The 23,230-nt window shown below is 51.4% G+C and overlaps 2 protein-coding genes across 4 annotated transcripts; one reads left to right on the forward strand and one right to left on the reverse strand.

Annotated features, from left to right (window-relative positions):
• Window positions 1-710: 710 nt before the first annotated feature.
• LOC131673936 (pregnancy zone protein-like) lies at window positions 711-22,193 on the reverse strand. Of its 3 annotated transcripts, XM_058952335.1 has the most exons (20): window positions 21,768-22,190; window positions 21,472-21,671; window positions 20,958-21,202; window positions 20,648-20,764; window positions 20,402-20,562; window positions 20,225-20,333; window positions 19,294-19,782; window positions 18,518-19,235; window positions 18,186-18,367; window positions 17,979-18,096; window positions 17,708-17,903; window positions 16,852-17,651; window positions 2,967-3,469; window positions 2,491-2,889; window positions 2,156-2,411; window positions 1,914-2,086; window positions 1,608-1,854; window positions 1,267-1,526; window positions 942-1,188; window positions 711-874 (listed from the first exon to the last, which is right to left on the reverse strand). In XM_058952335.1, the coding sequence occupies exons 1-20, from the start codon at window positions 21,833-21,835 to the stop codon at window positions 720-722; spliced, it is 5,643 nt and encodes a 1,880-aa protein (XP_058808318.1). In that variant the 5' UTR covers window positions 21,836-22,190; the 3' UTR covers window positions 711-719. The 3 variants fall into 3 exon arrangements, with proteins under 3 accessions (XP_058808318.1, XP_058808317.1, XP_058808316.1); XM_058952334.1 differs by having other exon boundaries at window positions 1,267-1,854; window positions 21,768-22,191; XM_058952333.1 differs by having other exon boundaries at window positions 942-1,854; window positions 21,768-22,193.
• On the forward strand, window positions 5,755-7,543 carry LOC131673939 (putative gustatory receptor 28b). The gene is made up of 4 exons (XM_058952339.1): window positions 5,755-7,060; window positions 7,142-7,210; window positions 7,279-7,368; window positions 7,439-7,543. Exons 1-4 carry the CDS (start codon window positions 6,089-6,091, stop codon window positions 7,505-7,507), a joined length of 1,200 nt encoding a protein of 399 aa, XP_058808322.1. The 5' UTR covers window positions 5,755-6,088; the 3' UTR covers window positions 7,508-7,543.
• Window positions 22,194-23,230: the final 1,037 nt, after the last annotated feature.

Raw genomic sequence — 23,230 nt, forward strand, 5'->3', positions numbered from 1 at the left:
AGTTTCAGAGATAAATACTAAATAGTCGAACATGCCATAACTAATTTATAGTAGCTCTTTGAAATGTTATACAACGAGATAAAAATCGAATTGTCAATGTAATGAATTAATCGGCATTTCTTTGAGTACATATCGAAACATTTGGACATTTTTCTTTTACGCAATGAGAATTATTCCATGAGCTGCACTTTTTTTATTATCATCAATGAAATGGCAACTTTTCTACGAATAAATAATTATCTTGACGTATTTGATAGGTAAAGCTACGTAGTGATAGTATATAGCAAAGGCTAAGAAATCTTATAAAAACAGTAATAAAAAGAGCTAGAAAAAGTATACAACTAAAAGTAAATAGCGATTATGGATTGTGGAAAGAATAGCCTTAAAGAATGTTGTTTCAAGTCTATACAAAAGGCTTGGAAACGTTAAATATGCACGCCAGCGTTGAAATCGATCCGTCAAACGATGCTTATAATAGCGAACGCCGAAAAAGCGTGAGATTTTACGCGGCGTACGATTTGGTATAGCAGCGATTCCATTGTGTGAACGTTAAAGATATATCATAGTGAGTATTATAGCAGGGAATAAACTGAAGGAATGAAAAAGCTTAACGCTAAGCAGTGGTATGTCAGTCGTGTAGGAGAAATCTAAAAAAGAACGATCAGTGTCGATCGGCTGCTCGACGAGTGTATCTGCAAGCGCGGTCGAACGCGCAGAGTCTAAGGTCCGCGCGGACAAGACAACAAAGCATCCTTGATTTCGAGGGGCGTTCCAGCGACCGCCGACAGTCCGAACATCGAGCTACCCTCGTCTAGCTGAGTTTTGGTCGTATGCGTCAGGTCCCTGGAGCTCAGCAACAGCGCCATTATTCCCGCTGAAACGAGTTGCGATTCGGTGCGCAGCCTGAGAAAAGCCGACCCCGACTTGCACGCCATACTCACGCTTGTCGAGAGGAGGGCAGACGCATTCGGGCTTGAGGGTCAGCTCGGTGGTGGATCGAAGTCGCTTGGCGACGTTCGTCGAGCCGAGATCCAGGAGGAGCCGCACCTTCCGAGATCGTCGCACCGCTACCTTGACGGCGCTCGAAGACGAGCAGAACAGCTGTTTTATGTCGGGGGGTAATTCGTTCTCGCAGCGCGGGCAGTCCGCTGGATGTGCGCCCGTGGCTTCCGAGGCTTCGTCGGATTCCTGCGAAGTCGTGCAATACCAGCAGCGCGTTAGGCGCGAGCTCGTCGAGGATCTCCGAGGAGAGCCGCCGAAAGTTACCTGCGAGGCAAAGTCGTTGTCAAGCTCGGAGGAGTTGTCGCGTCGTCGGGGGGCGCTCGCGGTGGTGGAGAGGGGCGCCTCGACGAACACGGGTACGGGGCCCTCGACGCCGTTGGGCGTCTCGAGCTCGTGATCGACGTTGACGAAGGCCGGCGAGAAGCCCTCCTCGAGCAAGTCGTCGTCGACGCTCGGCAGGACCGGACTCGGCGAGAACACTTGGGCGTCGACCTCGTCGACGCCAACGCCACTGCCATCCGTCGCTGTTCGCGCGGACAAGAGGATCGTCACTGGCGCTGCCGATCGGAGAGGCTCGCGTTGCCGCGGCAAGGCGACGTTCTCACGTTCGATAGCGATTTCCTGCTCGAAGATTGCCCGGTCGAGCTTCCTCTCGTGGACGTCCCTGTTGAGGTTGATCACCCGCACGGATCTCGGCTCCTGATCGGCTATCGACATGCGGTTGTCCAGCTGGCTGTCGTCCATTTGCTTCTGCATCAGCCGAGGCGACGGCTCGCGGGGCTCGCGGGGCTCGCGGTCCGCCGGGGCTGGCTCGTCGTTCCTCTTCGCGCAGACTTGGGCGAACCGATAGTTCTGCGGGCAGTCGGCGAATGAGAACGGCCGTCGGATCGAGTGCGCGCGCGCGGCCCTACCGTGGAGACGGTAAGCTCCTGCTGGTAGTAGTCGTAGAGCTTGATGTTGGCGGGCTCGGGATCGTCGACGACGCTGTCCCTGGTCGCCTCAAAGGCGACACACGTCTTCTGCCAGGTCAACTTGTCGAAGTATATCGCGAGCGTGGCCTCGTTGTCCTCGAACCTCTTGACTCCTGCGCACCGTCGCGAAGCGTCAGCGGTGGGCGGGGGCGGGGGCGGGGGCGGGGGCGCCCGGGCCTTACCTGCGGCGTGCTCGTGCAGCAGGTCGTTCAGCGAGTCGCGTCGCGGCCGGAAGCCGCTGACCATGTCGATCTCCAGGACCGCCATGTTGCTCTCCTCGTCGGGCAGCTTGTAGCGGGCGCAGACCGTGAGCCGCTGGGTCGAGCAGTGGTCCTCGATCGCCTCCAGGTCCTCGCGCACCGACACGCTCTCGCTGCTCGCCTCCAGCTCGAAGGCCTCGGAGCCCGCGGCCCTGGCCTTGTTGTACTTGAGGCTGCTCTGCAAGCGCACGGCCGGAGCGCGGTGAGCCGGCGTGCCGACGGGCCGACGGGGACGGCAGTCGCGCGGGGGCACCAACCTGAACCAGCAGACAGCCCTCGCCCTCGGCGAAGAGCTCGAGGCTGGTGGGCAGCGCGGGCAGCCGCAGCCTGCTGCTCAGCAGCCGGTTGTCCGCGTTGATCTTGAAGAGGCGGTCGAGGTCGCTGGCCGTGAGCAGCACCGACAGCTCGGTGGCCGAGGCGTTGGCCATGGCGAGGGCGTACTTGGTGAGGGCCTCGAGGCCCAGCACCGTGTCCTGGGTGGAGCTGAAGCCGCCCTGGGCGTTGCGCCGGCGCGACATCCAGCGCACGGCGCGCAGCGCCTCCATGGCGTTGGCCTCGCCGCCGAGCTTCAGCAGCGACAGCACCGCGTAGGCCGTCATCTCGACGCTGAGCCCGAGGGCGCCCGGCCGGCCGCGGTCCTCCCACCAGAGCACGCCCTGCGAGCAGAGCGGGCCTTAAGAGGGCGGGCCGCGCGGGCCGCGCGGGCGGCGGCGGCCGGTGGGCGGGCACTCGCCTCGCGGCGCGTCGCGCGGCCCAGCAGCGCGCGCAGGCTCTCGCCGGCGCGCGGGTGCTCGAGCAGCGCCAGCGCGTAGGTGGTGAGCGCCGCCGTGTAGGGGTTGTCGGCAAAGTGGTCCGACAGGCTGGCCTTCTCCAGGCAGTAGAGCGCGTTGTTGACCAGCGCCGCGCTCAGCGGCACGCCCGACTCCAGCAGCGCGATCAGCACGTAGGCCGTCAGCGCCGACGACGAGCCGTCCTCCTCGCGCAGCCCGCCCTTCATGTCCTTGTGGAACACCTGGCCGACCACGGGGAAGCAGCCGTTCTCCAGCTGCCGGCGCACCATCCACTTCACCGACAGCTTCAGGTCGCGCTCGTCGATCTGGATGAGCGCGCGGGCCTGCGCGAACGACTTCACCACGAAGGCGGTCAGCCACATCGAGCCGCTGCCCGCCTCGTCGCTCGCGCCGAACGCCGAGTACGAGCCGTCCGGGTGTCGGTAGTTCAGCTCCCGCTGGTAGCCTGCAAGCAGTTCGACCGTCGTCAGAGCCGCCGGCTTTCGACGTTTCCCGATGCGTCTGGTCTCGTCGCGTTCGAAAGGCGAATAAATCGATGCCAAGCTCGTTCCGCTCGTTCGAAAGTATCGATTGGACGACGACCCTGGGCAAGCGAATCGCGGCTAGTCGGCAAGAGCCCAATGTAGCATCGCGCAGTCCGCAGTTCGCCGGTTGACCAGCGCTGCGGACGCTGCTGGACGAACTGCGGCTCGCGGAAGCGATCGATGCGTGCATCGGCGCTGCTCAACGTGCTTACGACCTACTGGCTGTCGTCAGGTAGTAACGTCGGTTCGTTGCGCGGCCAAGCCAATCGTTTTCGCGTCGTTCGTGGCTCGATCGTACGCGTCTGTAATACATCCGACCCACGCGACCAACAACTTCCGTTGGCACCGCCGTCGGCGAGACGAGCGAACGATATTAATCTCCGGATCGATCGCCGAGCGGCGAGTAGTACTCGCGACGCTTCGTTTCTTTCGCAGAACCACGACCGACAAGTGAAATTGTAGATGATTGCTCACATAGGCCTGGAGACCAAAGCAATCTACGTTACCCTTGCAGCTCCTCAATTTGTCCATCCACTCGCTACGCAACACGCCGTGAAACTTTAGACTTGCGATTTGGACGAACGAAGGCCCAAGCTTGCGTCCACATTGCCAAACGCGAACGAGCAGGAATATTTCTTGAATTCGAGTCGTTCCTGTTCGCGCGTCGCTGCGCCGCAAGACTGCGAGTTGTCATCTAGTTGTCGTTCGACGCACTGCCGCGGGCAATGCAAACCTAAGCGACAATCGCGCGAAAACGCGAATCCGTTGGACGCGATATATCGATCGGACTGACAAACGTAATCTGATTGATAAGGCAAGATAGTAACGGTTTCACGTTGCGACAGTTCGCTTTTCGAAGGTCAGAGAAACGAAAGAAAGAAAAAAAAAAAATGGCGCGCACCCTTGAACGAAAGCCAATTAACGCGCGCGGCTCGCTGGTGCGATGCTCGAAACGGCGCGGCGTACAGCGCCCTCCCGCGGCGATCTTCCGCGAGGACTAGAGCCGTTTATCGCAGCGCGGGTCCTCGAGGCGCTCGACGGGTCGCTTCGCGTGTCGTCGATCGTGACGCGTGCGCGCGTACCTCGCGCCACTCGCAATCGCCCGGATGGCGCTCTCGTTCGATCATCGTTGTCAGAAAAGTAATAACGCTGGCTGGCTCGGGAACGCGAGCAGCACTATTTGCGATTAGAGGGCGCGGCGCGCGAAGCGCGTCGACCACGCATCCTGGACGACTCCGTCGAATCGGCGGCACGGCACTAATGGCTAATGATAATGCGTATTTTCTATTAAAGTCGTCGGACGAGCGCAATTGGCTCGAGAGTTTCTCGATTCATGGATGGAATAATTTTCACGCTTGATAACTGCTTAAATAACGGCTCGTCCGAGCGTTCAACTCGTTTGCACTTTTGAGCCGGATGAAACGACCGAAATTCGCGAATGGAGCAACACTTTTCGACTTCTCTTTCTCCCATTTTCGAGTACTTACAGAAGAGCGCGCCAAGGCAATTGCAACGTCCACGTGCAACAACCAGTCGATAGTAAATAAAATGGCGTTAGCGAGCGCTAAGATTTGTCTTATCAAACTACTCGGAAATCTATAGACTGCTGTGCAGAGCAGACGCCAATACTGATTTCGAAATCCCCGCCCATTTATTCGATTTTTCGCTGCATTTTGCTTCAACGGATTCGTTGAAAAAGCCCGACGCTCGAGCCGTCAATGACGAGGCAAATCCAGAATAAATAAAAATGTTGCCTTATCGGTCGGTTGGGTTTTCGATTGAGTCAACATTTCCAGTGAACGTTGCACGATCGCGCGAAATTCGCAGTTTCCGATTCTTTTCTCCCGACGTCCGTTCGCGAGCCGTCGGCATCGCATCGGAACCGTTGCAAGGATCTAAGCGCCAAGGCTGCATTGCTTCAACCGTTGCAGACCGCAGCAACGACGACGACGACGTGTCGACGATGCATATCTACGGCTGCAAGCCGAAAATAAAGATTCGTAGATCTATATGCAGATGATGAATTTGGTTGTTCGACTCGGTGGAAACTTCAGAAGCCCCGATTGGTAAATAGTTACTCGCGAGCCATTCAAGCGCACTTATCCGGATAGCTCGTCCTTGGATTAGATTTGTATGCTGAAATTAGCATCGCTGGCGCCACGATTACGAGCGACGCACACCTCGTCGCAGCCGTACAGTTGATTACTTAGCCGGCAAGAATGCGCGACATAGGCGTGTGCCCGTCGCGCTGGGAATTTCGAGGCAAGTTTTCATTAATCACTCGTTGCAACGAGTCGGCAGTGCTTCTGCCGCCGCTGTGGACGGTGCACGAGGTCGCGGCGGTTCGTCAGGCGCAGCTCGGCTGGCGCGCAATGCCGAGCGGCTCGAATGGCGTCGCCACGGGCGGAAGTCCGCGCCTGGATCGCGCGGTGGCTTCGGGTGTTCCAACGGAGCGTCAGCGCGCTTCCCGCGAGAGCTGCCGTTGAGTACGCGATCGCTCGGCGCTCGCCAACGCGGAGGCCGAAGCCGGGCGGCGCGCCATGAATCGAGTGAAGAAGTGCACGGAGAGGCTGAGAGGCGACGAGGCTCTGTGCTTGAGGTCGCTGGTCTGCTACTTCAGGCTGTTCGGACTGGCGCCCGTGAGCTTGAGCGTCCACGAGGACAGCGGCGCCTCGAGGGGGGAGAGACGACGACGACGACGACGACGATGGACGCTCGCGCAATCGCGGCCGAGCACCGCGTACGGCTGCTTCGTGATCGCTCTGCTGGCGACGTGGAACTGCTTCGCGTTTCTCAGCTACATGAGCAAGGTGTACGTGCACGACGCCGTCATCAACACCTCCGCGAATATCTTCGAAATTTTGTGCAGCCTGTGCGTCCTCGGCGTCTATCACGCGCGCAAAAGTCGCGCGATCGCGGTGTTCAATAGGTTCAACGAGGTCACGGACTTGATCTGCTACGAGGATCACGCGTACTCGGCGTCCAAGACCGTGATGCTCGTGTTCGCCGTCAACGCGCTGATCATCGTCGGCATAGCCGCCACGCTGTTCTTCTACGAGTCCGTCAATTCCGTGATATACGCCGGCACGCTGCTGTGTCACCTGGTGTTGAACGCGACGATGCTGCAGTATTTCGTGGTTCTGAGGTTGATCGAGCACCTGTTCGCCATGATAAACGGCAATCTGGCGGCGATCGCCGCGGATTGCAGCGCGCTCTGGGAACCCATTACCGTCGTCGAAACCAACATGAGGTTGATCGGATTATGGAAGGCACACACGAAATTGAGCTCCCTGTCGCGGGACGTTTCGAATATGTACTCTCTTCCCGCGCTACTGTTCACCTCGACCGAGTTCTTGTCTATAACCGTATTCGCCTATTTCATAGCAAAGCCATTTTTCATTGGCGGCTCGTACATTTCGTGCGTCGATTACGTTAATTGGATTTTGTTCACGCTGATCAATCTGTTGCTTTTCGTGCACCTGACCGTATCTGTGACCGCGGCTGTTAACGAGGTACGCCACCAAGATTCCAAATAGCTTACGATATGCTAGCAGGGCGCGCGCCTTCGATATCAATTGCCTTGGTCTTTTCAGAGCAAAAATACTCATATGATTATCAATGACCTGCTGCAGAAACCGCAGATGCAAATGGTCAAGGACAAGGTAAGGTAGCGTGCTCGACGCGTTCGACTCCGCGAGTTTCGTTTACTTCAAGGCTCGTGTATTTTCAGCTTAACCAATTTTCTATCTACCTGCTGCAGGACAACGTCAACTTCACGGTCTACAATCTTTTCTCTCTGGACAGCTCTTTGCTCGTGAAGGTAAAATATCACTGAGCTTACAGTTCAATTATCAATTTTTTCGGATTCCAATAATAAACTCGTATAAAAGATTGCAGGCTCAATCACCACGTATATGGTAATACTTTTGCAGTTTAAAAGCCGAATGTGTTCGCATTGAAACTTGATCAGTGAATCGTCGACCTACAATTACGAGTCCAAATATAAATAATATTATAATATAAAAGGAAGAGCAACAGTCATTTTTGTGAAATTTCATTCGAAAATATTGCTTGAAAAATTCCTTTCTGGCACCGATGCTTCATCGTCAAAGCTGTAACTGGTTAATCGCATGTAATAACTCAATAAATTATGTTTCATATATAAAGGAGATATTTAAGAAATTACTCAAGGATCGAGCTGCCAAGTTGACTGGTTCGAATACAAGAGGCTAACAAAAAATAACGAGAAACAGCAGCGCGTTCGTTCCGCCCTGGCGCGCAAAAAATATGGAATCGCGTGTACGTAAGATAATAATAGGATGCAGGCCTCTACGTGTGCCTTAGCTCTAGAATGAATACTGACGGCTGCCTCGGCTGTGCAATCGACGTTGATGTCGACGGCTCAACGTGTCATTAACCAAAACGAATGCGTTCGGGGCTGTGCACGTATATCCAATTCGCCTCTGTGCCGCCGCTTGAAAGATGCATTTGATAGCAGACTCGAATCTCCACTTCAGCTTGATTTCCGGTAATTTGGAAGAAAGTAAGCCTCCAATCTTTGGCGTACCGTGCACTTTTCCTCCGCTACACTTGCTTGGCTCCCGTCGCCGTCACCTTCGACGGCATCGAGCGACGAAACTAACCGCGCTTCTTCTTTCCCTTCCGCGTAAGCCGATCATTAGCACGAGATTGGAACGAAGTATCGCTCAAAGGGGAGAGAGAAAGCTATCTCATTTTGATAGATTGGCAGGTGAGCCGTCTGCCACGAATAATCGTGCACTCGATTGCAATTGGCGCGTAACGTAGGTCCGAAATGCGGTTGATCCACGGCATCGGCTTGTGGCTCATTTGGACGCACGCGTGCCACCAAATGCGCGCCGACGGACGCGAAAGTGGCGACGCCGAGGACTTGGTCCAACTGCTAGCTCAACTGAAGGCCACGGGTCTGTCGTCGTTCTCGAGCGTAACGATGTTCGGCTGCTCCGACGACAAGTGGCAGGTCGCCCGGGGACTGTCCAGAGCCCTCGTCGCCAACAGCATGCGCGAGTGTCGCTCGGACCAGCTCGCGTGGGTACTCGCGGGGACGAACGGTTCGTCGACGCCACGACCGAGCGATCGCCGTCGCAATCGACCCTCGTGCGCTTTCAGGCGAACGCCAGCGGCGGCCGACGCGGCACATCGGCAGCAGGCCGTTCTGGACCTCGACTGCCCCGGCGCGCGAGCTGCTCTGCTCGAGGCCAAGCGCGGACGGATGTTCGCGGCGCCCAACAAGTGGCTGCTGACCAGCCGCCGGTGCCCGAGCGCCGAGTGCGCGCTCGACGAGCTGGCCGAGCTGGACGCGAGCCTCCTGCCGGACAGCGAGGTGCTGGTGTGGCTGGCGCGCTCGCGGCGACTCGTCGCCGTGTACAAAGTGAGCGCGGAGCCAGGACGCGACTGGCAGGTCGAGGAGAGAGCCGGGTTCCCGCGCAACCGCAGCCTGGCGACCGAGGGTGGCTCGGCGATCACCTCGCGGAGACGCAGCGACCTCCGGGGGACTCACCTCAGGTCCAGTCTAGTGGTTGGTTGATCCCCAGCGCGCTCGCCGCCGCCGCCAACGTACACTGTACGCGAGTTTGCCCCGACAGCTGACGGACTACGAGTCGCTGAAGCACCTCGACGACTACCAGCATCGCGAGGTGGACACCAGCAGCAAGTGCAACTACCCGTGGGCCAAGTTCCTCGCGGGCATGCTGAACGCGACGTAAGTTCCGCGGCCGCCCGGAAGCACCGGACGCGACTCGAACGCGACTCGAACGCGACTCGAACGCGAGCGATGACGCCGCAGGATAAGCTTCAAGCTGGCGCCCACCTGGGGCTACCCGCGCGCCAACGGCAGCTGGGACGGGATGACGGGCATGATGCAGCGCGGCGAGATCGACTTCGGCGCGTCGCACTCGTTCGTGACGCGCGAGCGCCTCGGGGTGGTGCACTACCTCGCCGGCCTGACCACGCCGTCGCACTCGAGGTTCGTGTTCCGGCGGCCGGCGCTGTCGTCGGTGGCCAACCTGTTCGCGCTGCCGTTCCGCGGGTCCGTGTGGCTCGGCCTGCTGGCGCTGGCGCTGCTGCTCGGCGCGCTACTCCACCCGGCCATGCTGCTCGAGTGGCGCCGGCACGGCCGCGCGGGCGACGCGACCGAGCCGCGGCCGGGCGACGAGGCGCTGGTCGTGGTCGGCGCGCTGGCCCAGCAGGGCTTCTGGTACGAGGCCCGGGCCGCCAGCACCAGGGTGCTCGTGCTCGCCGGCCTGCTCGGCTTCCTCAGCCTGCACGCGGCCTACGCGGCCAACATCGTCGCCCTCCTCCAGTCGACCAGCTCGTCCATCCGGTCGCTCAAGGACCTGCTGGCCAGCCCGCTGGACCTCGCCGTGCACGACACGGTCTTCAATCGCTACTACTTCAAGAGCCTGGGCGGCGCCGAGCCGACGGTACGCGGCGCCATATCCGACAAGTGCGAGTGGCTGAGCCTCGAGGAGGGGGTGCGCCGCCTGCGCCGCGGCCACTTCGCCCTCCACGCCGTGCTCGGCTGGGCCTACAAGCTCGTGCACGAGAGCTTCGAGGAGGACGAGAAGTGCGACTTCGAGGAGATCGACTTCCTCAACGTCTTCGAGCCGCACATGGTCGTCGCCAAGTTCAGCGCTTACAAGGAGCTGCTGCGGGTCAAGGCGCTGCGCGTTCGCGAGACCGGAATGAGGACCCGCCAGATCAGCAGGCTCTACTCCACGAGGCCGAGGTGCGACGCCGCGGCCAGCTCCAGGCGTTTCATCAGCGTCGGCTTCGCCGAGTGCAAGGGAGCTTTCTACGCTCTTGGATACGGGCTCCTCGCTGCTCTGGCGCTGCTCGCTGCGGAGCTGCTCTGCCGACACCTGCCCGCGTTGCCACTTCGGTAAGTTGCCTTCGCTGTTCCCACCGACTCGGTCTCGTCGTTTCTCCTTGATCGTTTGTATTTTTCATATCTGCAGTAGCCAGCCGAGCCAGTCCCTGCGTTAGCTTTAACGGCGCATCGCTTCGTTTGTCTGGCAGGTTTTCGTACTCGGTAGTCTAATTAGCGATTATGGTATCGTCCAAGTGGCTAAATAATAAATAACTTTCAAGTTGATACGATTATCCTGGTTCTTCTAAACGTGACTATTTCACCTACGCTCGGAATACCTTTCGGGCAGACTCCTGCGCGAGCTCAAAAAGCTTGCGTCGAAGCTTTCGAGCTTTTCGACAATTTTCCAGAATGAGTATCATTTTTAGGACATTCAAGGACAGTTTAAATAAATCTGAAGAATTAGCGCGTCAAATGACTCGCCAACTTGTTTCGCTCGAAAAGTCGGAAACTCACAAGCAGCCGTGGAACTCGTAAGCCCCAGCCAACTTAAAGCAAGTCGTGCTTTCGCAGAAGTATATTCAGAGCTATTAAAACGTTATTCGAGCGTTATATACGTCAATACGTCAAAGCGGTAATATTTCCTTATAATTTTACTGATGTTCACGAAACGTTGTAGATTCTTTTCAATATCTTTTTAAATTACAGATCTCTCGTTTCATCAGCTAGTATTACAATAATATAAAATATGATGCATTTTATATTATTGTATTACTAGCAAAATATATCTTTTAGTTTGCTGAAGAGGATGATGGAATGCATTACAAAAATATGCGAAGCCGTTTATTTTCATTCGCTTATAAACTTTTTGTAAATGTCTAAATTATATACCGTCTCAAATTACATAACTTTCAAATAATTACATGACTCTTGGATCACTCATCATCGTAAAATACTAAAATTGAATGGTACCTTAAAAAGTTTCAACGGCATGAAAATATATAAGTGCATGGATAATTCTGACATTCGTAATTAAATTCAAAATTAATTCCTTTAAGTTTTAACTTTAACCCGTCGGTCTATAAATAATACTATATTAGGCAAATCATATCAAATATTTAAAAAGTTTGGTATATTTATATGTAACGATTGAAAATGTATAAGAATAATCCGTGTGTATACCTTTGGCCATCTGGCATGTGGCAGCAACACCTATCCACTTACTATTCGTGACTCCATATCACTTATTTGGTCTAATTTTCTAATTCATGGGCGGTAAAAAGTATAAATTTTTGACTTTCACTAAATTCCTCATATTTAATTCAACTATCATAAAAAAATCAGTTAAACTTTGCCATGGATAAATGTCACTCGATTGTGGATGCATTCAAATTGACTAGTTTATGAAATACGATAAGTATTTCTTTCAATATTAATGATCGTGTTTTCAGACAAATAAATGGATTCAATTATTTCCTTTGTTTCAGACGTAAGTGACAACATGCTTGTTTTGCTGTTAAAAAATAGTTATTCTGTTATTGATTTAATGACCGCACTGGAGTCAAGAGCCCATGGATTGTCGGTCAGTTCATACTTTTGGAAGCTCAAAACTACATGGGTTTGTTTGATTCGCAATAAACAATTTTCAAACGATTTATCAGTAAGCATATCTCGAATACGACAACTACCATATTTGATCATTGATCAAAATGCTAAACGTAAATGATCCATAAATGAAGATTTGCTTGGTTCGACAAATAATTTCAATGAATTAAGTAAAACTGTATCAAATATCAGGAAATTGGTACATACAAACAAATCATGTAACCCTTTGAGTAAAATCGATAAAGTTATATCGAATTTTTACTCTGTCTCTCTCTCTCTCTCTCTCTCTCTCTCTCTCTCTCTCTCTCTCTCTCTCTCTCTCTGTACTTCTATGCCTATACAATGATTTATCAACCACAATAACAGAAATTTACTTTATAGTCAAACCTATTGTTATCAAAGGATCTTTTGACAGGTAATTGAATGTATTAATTTATTAATGTACATCATAAACTATGCATTCCCTTTAATATTATTGACAACTTCAGTGTGAAATGCGAAATGAACGATGATGTAAGCCATTTTTTCTTTCTTCACCACTATTGATAAATATTAGAAAATTTTTCTTATTTTAACGAACGAATTATCCCGTTAAATTAGAGTGAAAGAACCCGTGAAATTATGTTTGAGTATTTACGAAAAACTCAAATTCAAGGATTAAAAAATAAAATGAGCACATCGTACCAGTATTGCCATCGTAGAGTATTGTTTTGTTGAATAATTGAACTATTTTAGAAATATGAACTATGCTCGTATTTATCACTGAAAAGCATCGAGTTTACAATAAATGACTTTTTTTTTTTGGATGGCGTATTACTTGTGTAATTTATAAAAAGTTATGCAAATCATATGGACCATATTACTTGTTAAGTGTATACAATTGTTTGCGTAGATTACAGGTTTAATGTCGACTTGCTTGATGATATTATTACAATTTCAACCCTGGAGTACGCTAATTGTATTTAGCATACATGTGTGTACCTCATGATTGTGTAACTTTGTGAATTGTGATTGTGAATATACAAGCAAAAGCAGGAGTGTCCAAAGTAGAAACGTTACATTATTCTAAATTGTATAAATATTCAAAAACATGTTTATTTAGAAAATACTTTCTGACTAAGAATTTTACGAGATTAAAAAAAGTTCTCGATGTCAATTACAAAATTGTTTACATTGCTGTAATTAATAATAATACTATTGCAACAAAATTTGACAATGAATTGTGATCTCTAAAGTGGCATTCAGAAATGTTATAATTACAGCATTCAAAATCCAAGCTTTTGGCCACGTCAGTTTTTATCCTTAATATGCAAATTTATTGCATGACAAGTGACAATTACTTTTACAATAAACATTAAAATGAGAACGAAAAACACAGTTCTGAAGAATGTTCAGAAATGTTGTACGTATAATCATAAATGAATTTGAATATCATGAGAGAATCAATTTTACTAAGCTCGCTATGAATGACGTACAGTGAGCTTGCAACGACAACAAGGTAATTAATTTTTGAATACCGAAATTATTGACTGCTCGGAAACATGGTCAATATAGGCGATAGCGTAACTGCCCACTGTTCGGTAAATTCGTGTCAGTTGACACGAATACAGTACTTTGTAACATTAGTTGCAAACCTTTTGAAGAGGATTCATGTTAATGCATCCAAGATAACAGTGTAATCACTTACAAATTAATAGAGTACTTTGAAAGTTCTGTATCGCTCGCGCAATCGTCACACTCGAGATAGTTATTCTATTATTAGAAAATTTATCGCACGATCCCGATCAGTTTTACCCATAAGATCATGAATATTAATGGAAAAATAAACTACTACTACTGCTAGCATCATTTACATTTTGTTGTTAATTATATGTTTCATTTTCATTTAGTTTACTTTTTTTATTAATGGGAATTCGCACAAACTAAATGCGAAAAGTGCAATCATTTATAACTGTACAACGTGTTATTGTTAACTTTTGCATTAAAAGAATTGAAAAACTTTTCTTATTTGACCAAATAAAAACCATGAATATGATTATACGCAAAAGGAATTTGAAACGCAAATATTTTCGGCAAATATTTATTTGAAATTTTTACTTCGTTTTTTTCGGAAACGCATCGATAACGTTAGAATTTATGATAATTACATGTTTAGATAAATACAACGAATACGAACTGGAATATATTGTAATGCCTTAGTGTCGTGGTTTTGCAATACTGCGTAATATCGATGTTAACAAAACATTTATTTGCCATTAGAAATGATAATCCAGTCTCAACATTGAAAAATATCAATGTTTATGATGTATGTAACATCGACAATCAACATTCATTGTCGATGTTATGTCACATATCGATATAGAACAGTGATCGGTCCAACAGTATTGCTAACAGCGAAACTGTTTATCAGGTAATTATACATACGTTTTATTGCTGATACAGTTTGGACTCACGTTTAGCGATTATGTATGATGTAATATGAAAATTTTAGTTGCTATTATTAAAGATAACATGAAAAATTGTTTTAATAACCAGAAATGAGGCTCTATAATATGTGAAATAAAGTTAAAGAGTATAAAATCATAAAAACTTACTGAGAGAATCACAATAAAATTGGAGATTAGAAAGAGATTTTTTGCAGACTTGCAAGTTTTAGAATTTTTATTTTGTATTGTCATCGGTAAAATATGAGCCTAGAATACGGACTAATGTATTTCAATCATAACGTATTAAAACGAAGCTTTTGTTCTGTGATCATTTTAAAAATTTTTACTTGTATCGTTGCGAGTTTATTGAGTGACGAATATTCATTCTTATATGAATTTTCGGGATTAATCAAGTTATAAAAAAATAATATCAATAAATATTATATGCAGAAGTCTTATGCTACAAATATCCCTAGATTATACGATATCATTAAGGTTCTACTCGTCAAACAACTTATCTTGCAAGCGCCTTCTGCATGTATATATAGCACTCAAAGATAAAGAACATTTGCCCACTTAGTCCCGCCATGTCTATGATCTATGTTCTATGTTCTATAAGGTGAAAAAAATATCCATAATCCATAGTATTGTAAAATTGCAGTGATTTAATTGCAGCTTGGTTGGTCCAGCTGATTATTTAGAAAAAGTTTTTAAAAATTCACTCTTTATTACAAATATTGACTTTTAATTGTTTAGCCAAACCGACAGGTTGACGTTATGAGAGCGAATTTTTGAAGATTATTTTTAAATAACTGGCATAACTCACCGAGTTGCAGTAAAATCAATGCAATTGTACAATACCATATTATCAAATCGTACACTTTCTAAGTATTGTTATACTTATTCACGACGAAACCAATAAGGCTAATTTTTTATATCTTGGTATGTTATATATACATATAAATGGACTTTGAGACCATAAATTATTAATTTATTGGAAATGTAATGACAGTAAAAAGCTAGTAAACGAACAGCGAATGGAAAATTTGCAGCTTAAATTGTTCAAAACTTTAGAATACTTTATCAAGCAAAGTATAAGCTTGTTTAGCAAACACAGTAGTACAATAGGCAAAGCAATGCAATATTTAGAAAATTCATCTGTTTAACAAAGAATGTATTTAAAATATTTATTCTATTCATTGAGAGATTGTGGCACTGCGCCTAACAGTTTCTGTAAAAATGTTAACAAATCACGATTTATGTGGTGATTCCATTGCAATTTCATCAATCTTATGAATTTTCAGTCAAAAGTTTATTAAATCGAAAAATTCTCAAGCCCAGGCTTACATGAAGTATGATAGAATGTTCGAAGGTTTACGAAAATATTTGAGAAATCTTCTCGCGATAATAAATGACGAGCAAAAAAATATAAGGATCATTGTAATTTCACGTTTATAAACATGCTTTGTGTAAAATATTATTCAAATAAATTTAAAAAGAGAAATAATGTAGAGACAAAACATAAATATGTCTACACCCACACCATTTACAATGCTACAAGAATGCGTAGAGACAGTTTATTTCGCTGTGCACAAAGACTTGTTGTAAGAGACTAAGCAGTTTTTCCAAAGAGTCTTTTCGACGAGTGAAGAAATGTTTTTTTTTCGCGGTACAGGTGCAACTTGGAAGTTAGCGTCGTGAAATTAGGCCAATCAATAGGGAGAAAGAGTGAAGTTTTTTTTTCATGTGCATAGTTGGTCGGCCAACAATAAACGATCTGTGGAGCGTTATGTCTTTTATTATTGCTTTTATTGTGAATAACGAAGATAGAGAAGGGATTGGAAATCAATTTTTTCCTTCGCCCATAATAAAACATCAAAATTGACGTTTTGACGAAGAGATCAAATCGTTTTGTAACTCAATACCATTGACCAAAAATTAAAAAAAATTACAGCCCCGTACTTTAGGCACCTCTCAATCAACTTATTAGAACACAAGAGTTTTCTTTGAATACGAATGAAAATTAAAAAAGTAATTTTTGCAACAAATGTTCGATATGTTAAAAATATCGATTTTCGAGTATTTTTTTGCAATATCTAATTGAAAAAAAAAAAATCACGCCGCGGATCAAATTTGAGCTTTTTTTAATTCCCTACAAGTTTCATGTAAAAATCATAGCGTGTCTTACATAATGAAAGACCTGTTTTTGCCATCTTCCAGTCCTCATAAATTAACAGTAACTCGCTCTTTCGCGAGTTGCATTTTATACAAAGCATCTATTTGCATTGCTCTGAAAATACCTACATAGGTTTCATTCATTCCCGAATTTTCGCATGATAATTTCTCTGTCGATTCGACTAGACGATGTTTTGCACGCGACTGAAGATCTATCGAGTAGATTGTAACGAGGAAAAAAAGTACTCACCCTTTTGCATGTTTTTAAGTGCTTTGGCCCTCATCTCCGATCCAGTCTGCCGGTTGATGGCATCGAGGTAAGCAATGGCGTGTATGTTTGGCACGAACAGGATCATGTTTTGCTCGCCACATCCCATGGGTAACCTAACCAACTGTTCCAAGTTGTCGAGTGCCGGTCCGAGCACGTCTCCGACGAGAGAAACGTAGGCGCGAGCACTGCCCTCTACAAGCTGCTGGTCATCGCTGGGCAACTCCAATTCCCAGACCAGCGACGAGTCGTCGCTGAAGTCTTTGGGGCACAGAAATGCCGAGCGCGTGATCTCCACGGGGAAGCCTTCGGGCTGCACCAACAGCGGCTTGATCAACTCGTCCCTGGCGAAGAGCAGGTTTTCCGGGCCACAGCCGGGCAAACCGTTTTCCGCTAACTCCGCCACAACGGTAAGGTTGAGCTCGCCCAGCTGCTGCGGCACCAGCGGGAACTCGTGAACGACGCTGTCCCTAGCGTCGATGCAGTACGAGGCCTCGTGGGAGACGTTGAAGGCGAGCTCGAGACCTTCGTGGTCGGCGAGACGAAGCTGCACCGGCAGACCGTGCGGCATGTAGTTGAAGACGGAGACCTTCAGGCGGAAACGCTCGCCACGCTTCACGCTGTAGGGTATGTTGCAGTCGAGGAAGAACGGCTGGAATGCCGTGAGCTGCACCGGGTTGCCGATGCCGAGACCGTACTTGGACGAGACGCAGACCGCGTTGCCGATCCACTCCGTTATGGCGTCGGGCAGCTTGCGCTCGAGCACCGTCTTGCCTTCTGGCCTGCAGAGTCAGATTAGAGAGAATCGCGAGACACGGAGAAACGAGAGAAAGCGCACCCCGTGGGAACGAGCTCCCAAATCCACGTCTCGGGAAAATAGGACCTGACGGTATTTGGATTCTGCAGCTCGACGGAGCTCGGATCAGCGTAGCCGATGTCCTGATTCATGGCCGAAGCCTCGCTGCCCGCGCTGCTGCCAGGACCACTGAACTGGAATGCCAGGGGCATGGCCTTCACTGCCTTCAGCATCCTGTCTGAGGAGACGAAATCCAAGGTGAACGCGGTCGTCGCCCGTGGAGGTTGGCGCGTTGCTATCTGGCTCGACCTACCTGGCTCGTCGACCTCTTCCTGCGACATCAGAGGGTCGCGCAGCCCAAAGTCCGAGCGCCACGGCGGGCAGGGTCGCGATTCCAGAATCAAGTCGCTCATGACGATCACCCCGAAGTCCTGAAGCAGACCGAGCGTTCGAGCTTTGGATGGGGGGGGGGGGGGATGATCGCGGCGCGCGGGGGTTCGCCGAGGAAGCGGATACGCACATCGAAAGCCTGCACGGCGTCGACGTAGTTGGCAGCGACGTTGTAGGTGACGGAGTGGCGCTTCCTGCGCGACTCGGCTCGCGGCTGGGCCGCAGCCGTCGCCGCTGCCTCGGGCTTCGGCAGATGGTCGATCTCCTCCTCGGCGGTCTCGGGCTCGTCGTCCACGCCGGGCGTCCGCGACTCTGGCAACACGACGTCTCGCTGAGTCTCGTCGTCTCGGCGACTCGGCGACTCGGCGACGCGAGCGGGACGGAGAGCGCCGCCCGCGCGGGAACCTCGCTCTCCGCGCCACTCGGCCGGCGAGCCGCGGGCCGCTGGGGCGTGACACCCACTGTCGCAGTGGGCCCAGGCGGCCTGCACGGGCACGCTGTCGGCGGCAAGGTGGAACGGCCGCAGCCTGGCGAAGGCCGCCTCGGGCTCGAGCAGGCCGGCCGCCGCGGGCTCGTGCGGGCCGGCCGCCGCGGGCCTCAGGAACCGGCTGGCCCGGTCGGTGGCCGAGAGCCCGCACAGCGAGTCGGGCGCGGCCTCGAGGTGCAGCCTGGCCACGGCGCCGGGGCCGAGCTGCTCGCTGTGCCAGACGCTCTTCACCTGGTTGTCGAAGCAGGCCTGCCCGCCGAGCAGCTCGATGCCGTGGCTCGCGCTGACCACCTCGCCGTCGGCGCGCACGTAGTAGAGCAGCAGCTCGGACAGCGGGGCCATGCTCGGGGTGAGCTTGACGCTCAGCGGGAACCGGTGCACGGGCACGCTCGTGTTGGCCCTGGCACGTTGGCCGAGGACGTTGGGGAACTCGGAGTAGTCCAGCAGAGTGTCCTTTCGAGGTTTGTACTTGACGTGGCCGAAGACCAGCAGGTCGCCCTTCGAGTTGATCGAGTAGTGGAAGGTCACGGGCTCGCCCGCGTCTGAGCTCGGTCCGCTGGTGTACATCACGTTGAACGAGTACTTCTCGTTGCAGTCGAGCGGCTGGTAGCCGCGGCTCAGCGACAGGTAGCTGGAGGTCGGCGAGTACCACGGCTCCACGTCGATGTACGCCGACGGCTGGTCGACGAACACCTGCGGCACGTCGGTCGGCCGTTGACCCGTGGTTTCGGTAACTTCGTGCGCGCCTTACCCTCCATCGCTTGTCCGGCGAGTAGTACTTGGTGGGGTAGTCCACGGCCGTGGCGACGAAGCTCAGCAGCACGATGCTCTTGTGCTGCGGCGGAACGACGAAGTCGAGATAGCCCTGTGGATTCGGCGAGCTGAAGTTCTTGCACTCGACCACGGACCTTTGCCACTCGTCCTTCCTTCGGATCCTCAGGCAGAGCTGGATTTTCTCGCCGCTCGCAGGCGTCTTGGCGTCGGGTCTCAGGACGCGGAGCTTGCCGTGGTACGGCAGGCCGGGCTTGAAGTGTTTCGGCGTGTGCGGCGAGAATTCCAACTTCAGAGGCTGGTGCACGACCAGAGTGCGACTGCTGGCCGTCTCGACGGCGCCGCTCTTCGCCTCCGTGAAGTTGGCCAGCAGAACTACGTTGTTCGGTGCGACTTTCCAGTGCGGCAGACCGAGAGCTTGCGACGTCACGGTGTAATTCATACAACCGTCCGGGGATGCACCGTCGAGCTGCAAAATTATATTATTGCGACGATCGTTTGGAGCTCGGGATCGATTTGCCAAGTAGAGGCTCTGAATCAACGAGAGAACGTCTCTTCCGCTGTCAATCGGCATTTGCTCTTTATTATTATTGGATTCGTTTAAAATGCGAGGTCATTTGGCCGGTCAACGAAGCTTCTAAGCGCGTTATTCCGTGAGCGTTGTTCCATCTTGGAAAAAGAAAAAGAAGGAAATTATCGCGTCGTCCAGTCAACGCGGACATTGCCAGTACCGCCGTGCTACCGCAAATACTCGGAAATATTTGCGAGCATTCGTTGAGCAAATTTCTTTGATGCACAAGCCGACAAAGCTAAAACAAATGGCCTTAATAAATCCGCTCTAGTTCTCGACAGCGCAGCCCTCATCTTCCGCGTGCTCAACTTGAGCGAACAAAAAGTCTCTGGAAGCTCACCTTCTCCTCGTAATTAATCTCGGCGATAGTTTGCTTCCTCTTCCAGATTGGAGTTTGCGGGCGCAAGCTCAACAGCAGCGTACCCTTCACTGGCTTCCCGTAGCTGTACCTGCATTCGACGTAATCGCGCTAATTAGTTGGAAAGCCAAGTCCGCGAAAACGCTCGATTGGACCAACCTCACGCAAACTTTCCAAGTGGCGTCTTTGGCGTCGGCGAGGATGTAGCTCGGGGCTCCGATCGTCACTTGGAATCTCGGCAGAACGTACTTGCGCACCTCGAAGCTGGCCGCGTGAATCAGCTGAGGACGCGCTTTCTCCACCTTGATCCTCCAAATTCCCTTGGAAGGAGGACGCACGAGGGCGTCGATGAATGATCGTTCGGCGCAGAGGATTCATCAAAAGGGGAAAGGAGAAAAAACTCACGGAGCTCGGCTCGTCCGAGAGCGAGAACGAGAGCTGCGCCATGCCATTGTCCGTGCTGACGTTGGTCCATTGAGCGACCCGCACCTCGGATGGATTTTCAATCCACACTTTGGCAATCTTCGAATGAAAATAATTTCGCGTGAATGAGCCTGAATGGTGGGTCGCGCGGCGCGCGTCCTTCTCGCTTCGTTGGCGAGATAACGACGGGCAGGCGCGTCCAGCCTTCGAGCGGGTTCGCGCGCTGCGCGTCGCCTTCCGAGCCGAAGCGAAGAAGGACGGGAGAAAGAGGCGAGAGGCGAATGGGCCCGACCGGTTTCAGCCACGGCTTCAGGTCGTGCTTGAGGGTGAGCACTCTGACGTTGACGTCCTGTCCGGGCTTGTAAATGGGCTTGTCCGTCTCGACGAAGGTGATGAGCGCGTCGTGCTCGATCAGCACCTTCTTCTCCTGATCGACCCGGTAGTCGGGATGCCTGTCGAAGCGCACTCGCAGCCGCAGCCTCGCGGCTTGGTGCTTGGTGTTGCTGGTGACCCTAAGCTCCAGGCACGTCTCTATGCCTGCGTGGACGTACGCGAGAGCAATCAAACGATTTACACGCTGACGGGTGATCGACCCGAAACAATTGACGCTTCCCTTGATATTCTCTCTCGTTCTCTCGCTCGCTCGCTCTCTCTCTCTCTCTCTCTCTCTCTCTCTCCTCTCCCGGAGGCCGGAAGAGACGGCAATTTCAATTTATTGCTGATATGACGACGATCACGAGGAGCGAGTAACGAAGATAATGGCGCTGGCACGACGACGACGACGCGTGCACTCTTGGCGCGCTCACCTGATTTCAGGGTGCTCTTGACGCTCGCGAGCACGTCCTCCTCCGGTGCCGTGGTGGCGTTGCCGCTGGCCGCGTGCGTCAGCGCCAGCAGGTCCACGCTCACGTGCGCCGGGCCCTCCAAGTTGTGCAGCGACAGGCACACGTTCTCCGGCTCGCCGGCGATCAGGCGCTTCGGCGCCGTGAACACGTAGCCCCGGTTCCTGAGCGATCGAGCGATCGAGCGATTTTCTTTCTCTCTCGGTCGGACGCGCCTTCCGACGAGAGAGGACGCAGCCTCGCGAACGAGTCACACTTACCTGGCGGCCGGCGCGGCCTCGGCGAGCGCGCCGGCGACGAGCGACAGGAACAGCAGCACCCGATGCATGTCCACTGCGTCGGCTGGCTGGCAGTTGTCGCGCGGGCTCTCAGCTGAGCCGCGGCATCGCCGCCGATCACGGCGGCAGGGCGACGGGGACAGACGGTTGGGCTCGACCAGCGAGGCGAGGCGAGATCGACTGCGCGCGAGCTCGGCGAAGGACGATGCGCTCGGTGCCCCGTCCCGTTAGCCTTCTGGCGCGACGACGAGCGGACGCATCGCCGCGGTGGACACACGTGCGAGCGCGCCGAGTAAACAACGTCGATAAGACGCGCCGAGACCGGAGCGACCCGACCGCAACGCCGAGCGAGCCGCGAGCGACGACGAACCGACCCTACTCTCGCGCGCGCGCACGCCAGCGCGCTGCTTATAATTGCCCTTTGTTACTCGACGCGATCGCCCCGAGCGATACGTGCTCCGCAATGTCGTGTGTACGGATGGACGAGAGCTTTCGCCGTAGCACGCAATTGAATCTCATTTCGACGCTGTTATCGCCTGTTAATGCCGCGGCAGAGAGAGAGGGAGCGAGTCGACCACTTTTTTCCTCCTCCGACGAGTTCTTCGTTTATCGCTATCGCTACGGCCGAGAAGCTTCTTCTTTTGGCTTGCTGATCGCGCGGCGAGCCGCGGATTTCGCTCTCTCGTCTCGCCCACTCTGTCGCTTTGTCGGTACGCGACCGACGATTCCGTTGGTATTATTGCATTCCGAGCGAAAACGCAAATCGCTCGCTTCGCTTATACGATCGACCGCAGATTTTTGCAGTCGTCGAGCAAGCGCGAATCACGTGATAGATACAGGGCAGTCACCGGCACTTCCATAAAATTAATAACGAAGATTAATAACAAAAAAGCTTGCAAATGCCGACACAGCGATAACAATTCGACATCATCATCGTCATCAATTCGCGCACTGCGCTATTTTCCAGCCTGCAATGTTCGATAAGCTCGCGCATAAACAATTTCATTAATATAAAGTGTTGTGAGTCGATAGAGGCCTCGTTGAAATGATCGATCGTAGATAGTTTTTTTTCCTTTTTCTTTATCACGCTCACGGGTTCCACTCTAGCGTACGGCGCGTCGATAAACTACTCGACATCCGTGTGTAGAACTCGAGTAGCACACGCGCGGAAATTTTCGTCGCTAAAAAAAGAAACCGCCTTAAGCGTTTATTCCCCTTGCGGATGCGTGATTCCCTAATCGCGACCCTTGACTTTTGAGCGAGTCAATGCCATTGCGTGAGGGCGAGCGTACGTAGTGTCACAATAAGCGAGTGTGAATTATTGCGCGCACGAGTTTTGACGATATATAGTCACACCGAGATTTTCGTTCGTTGACTTTTGTGCTGAAACCGTGACTTTTGAGATACGCCGGATGAATCGAATGATTTCATTCGTCAAAAATTAG

This window comes from Phymastichus coffea, unplaced genomic scaffold, assembly GCF_024137745.1.
Source record: "Phymastichus coffea isolate CEN01 unplaced genomic scaffold, Cenicafe_Pcof_1.1 PCOF00206, whole genome shotgun sequence".
Lineage (NCBI taxonomy): Eukaryota > Metazoa > Arthropoda > Insecta > Hymenoptera > Eulophidae > Phymastichus > Phymastichus coffea.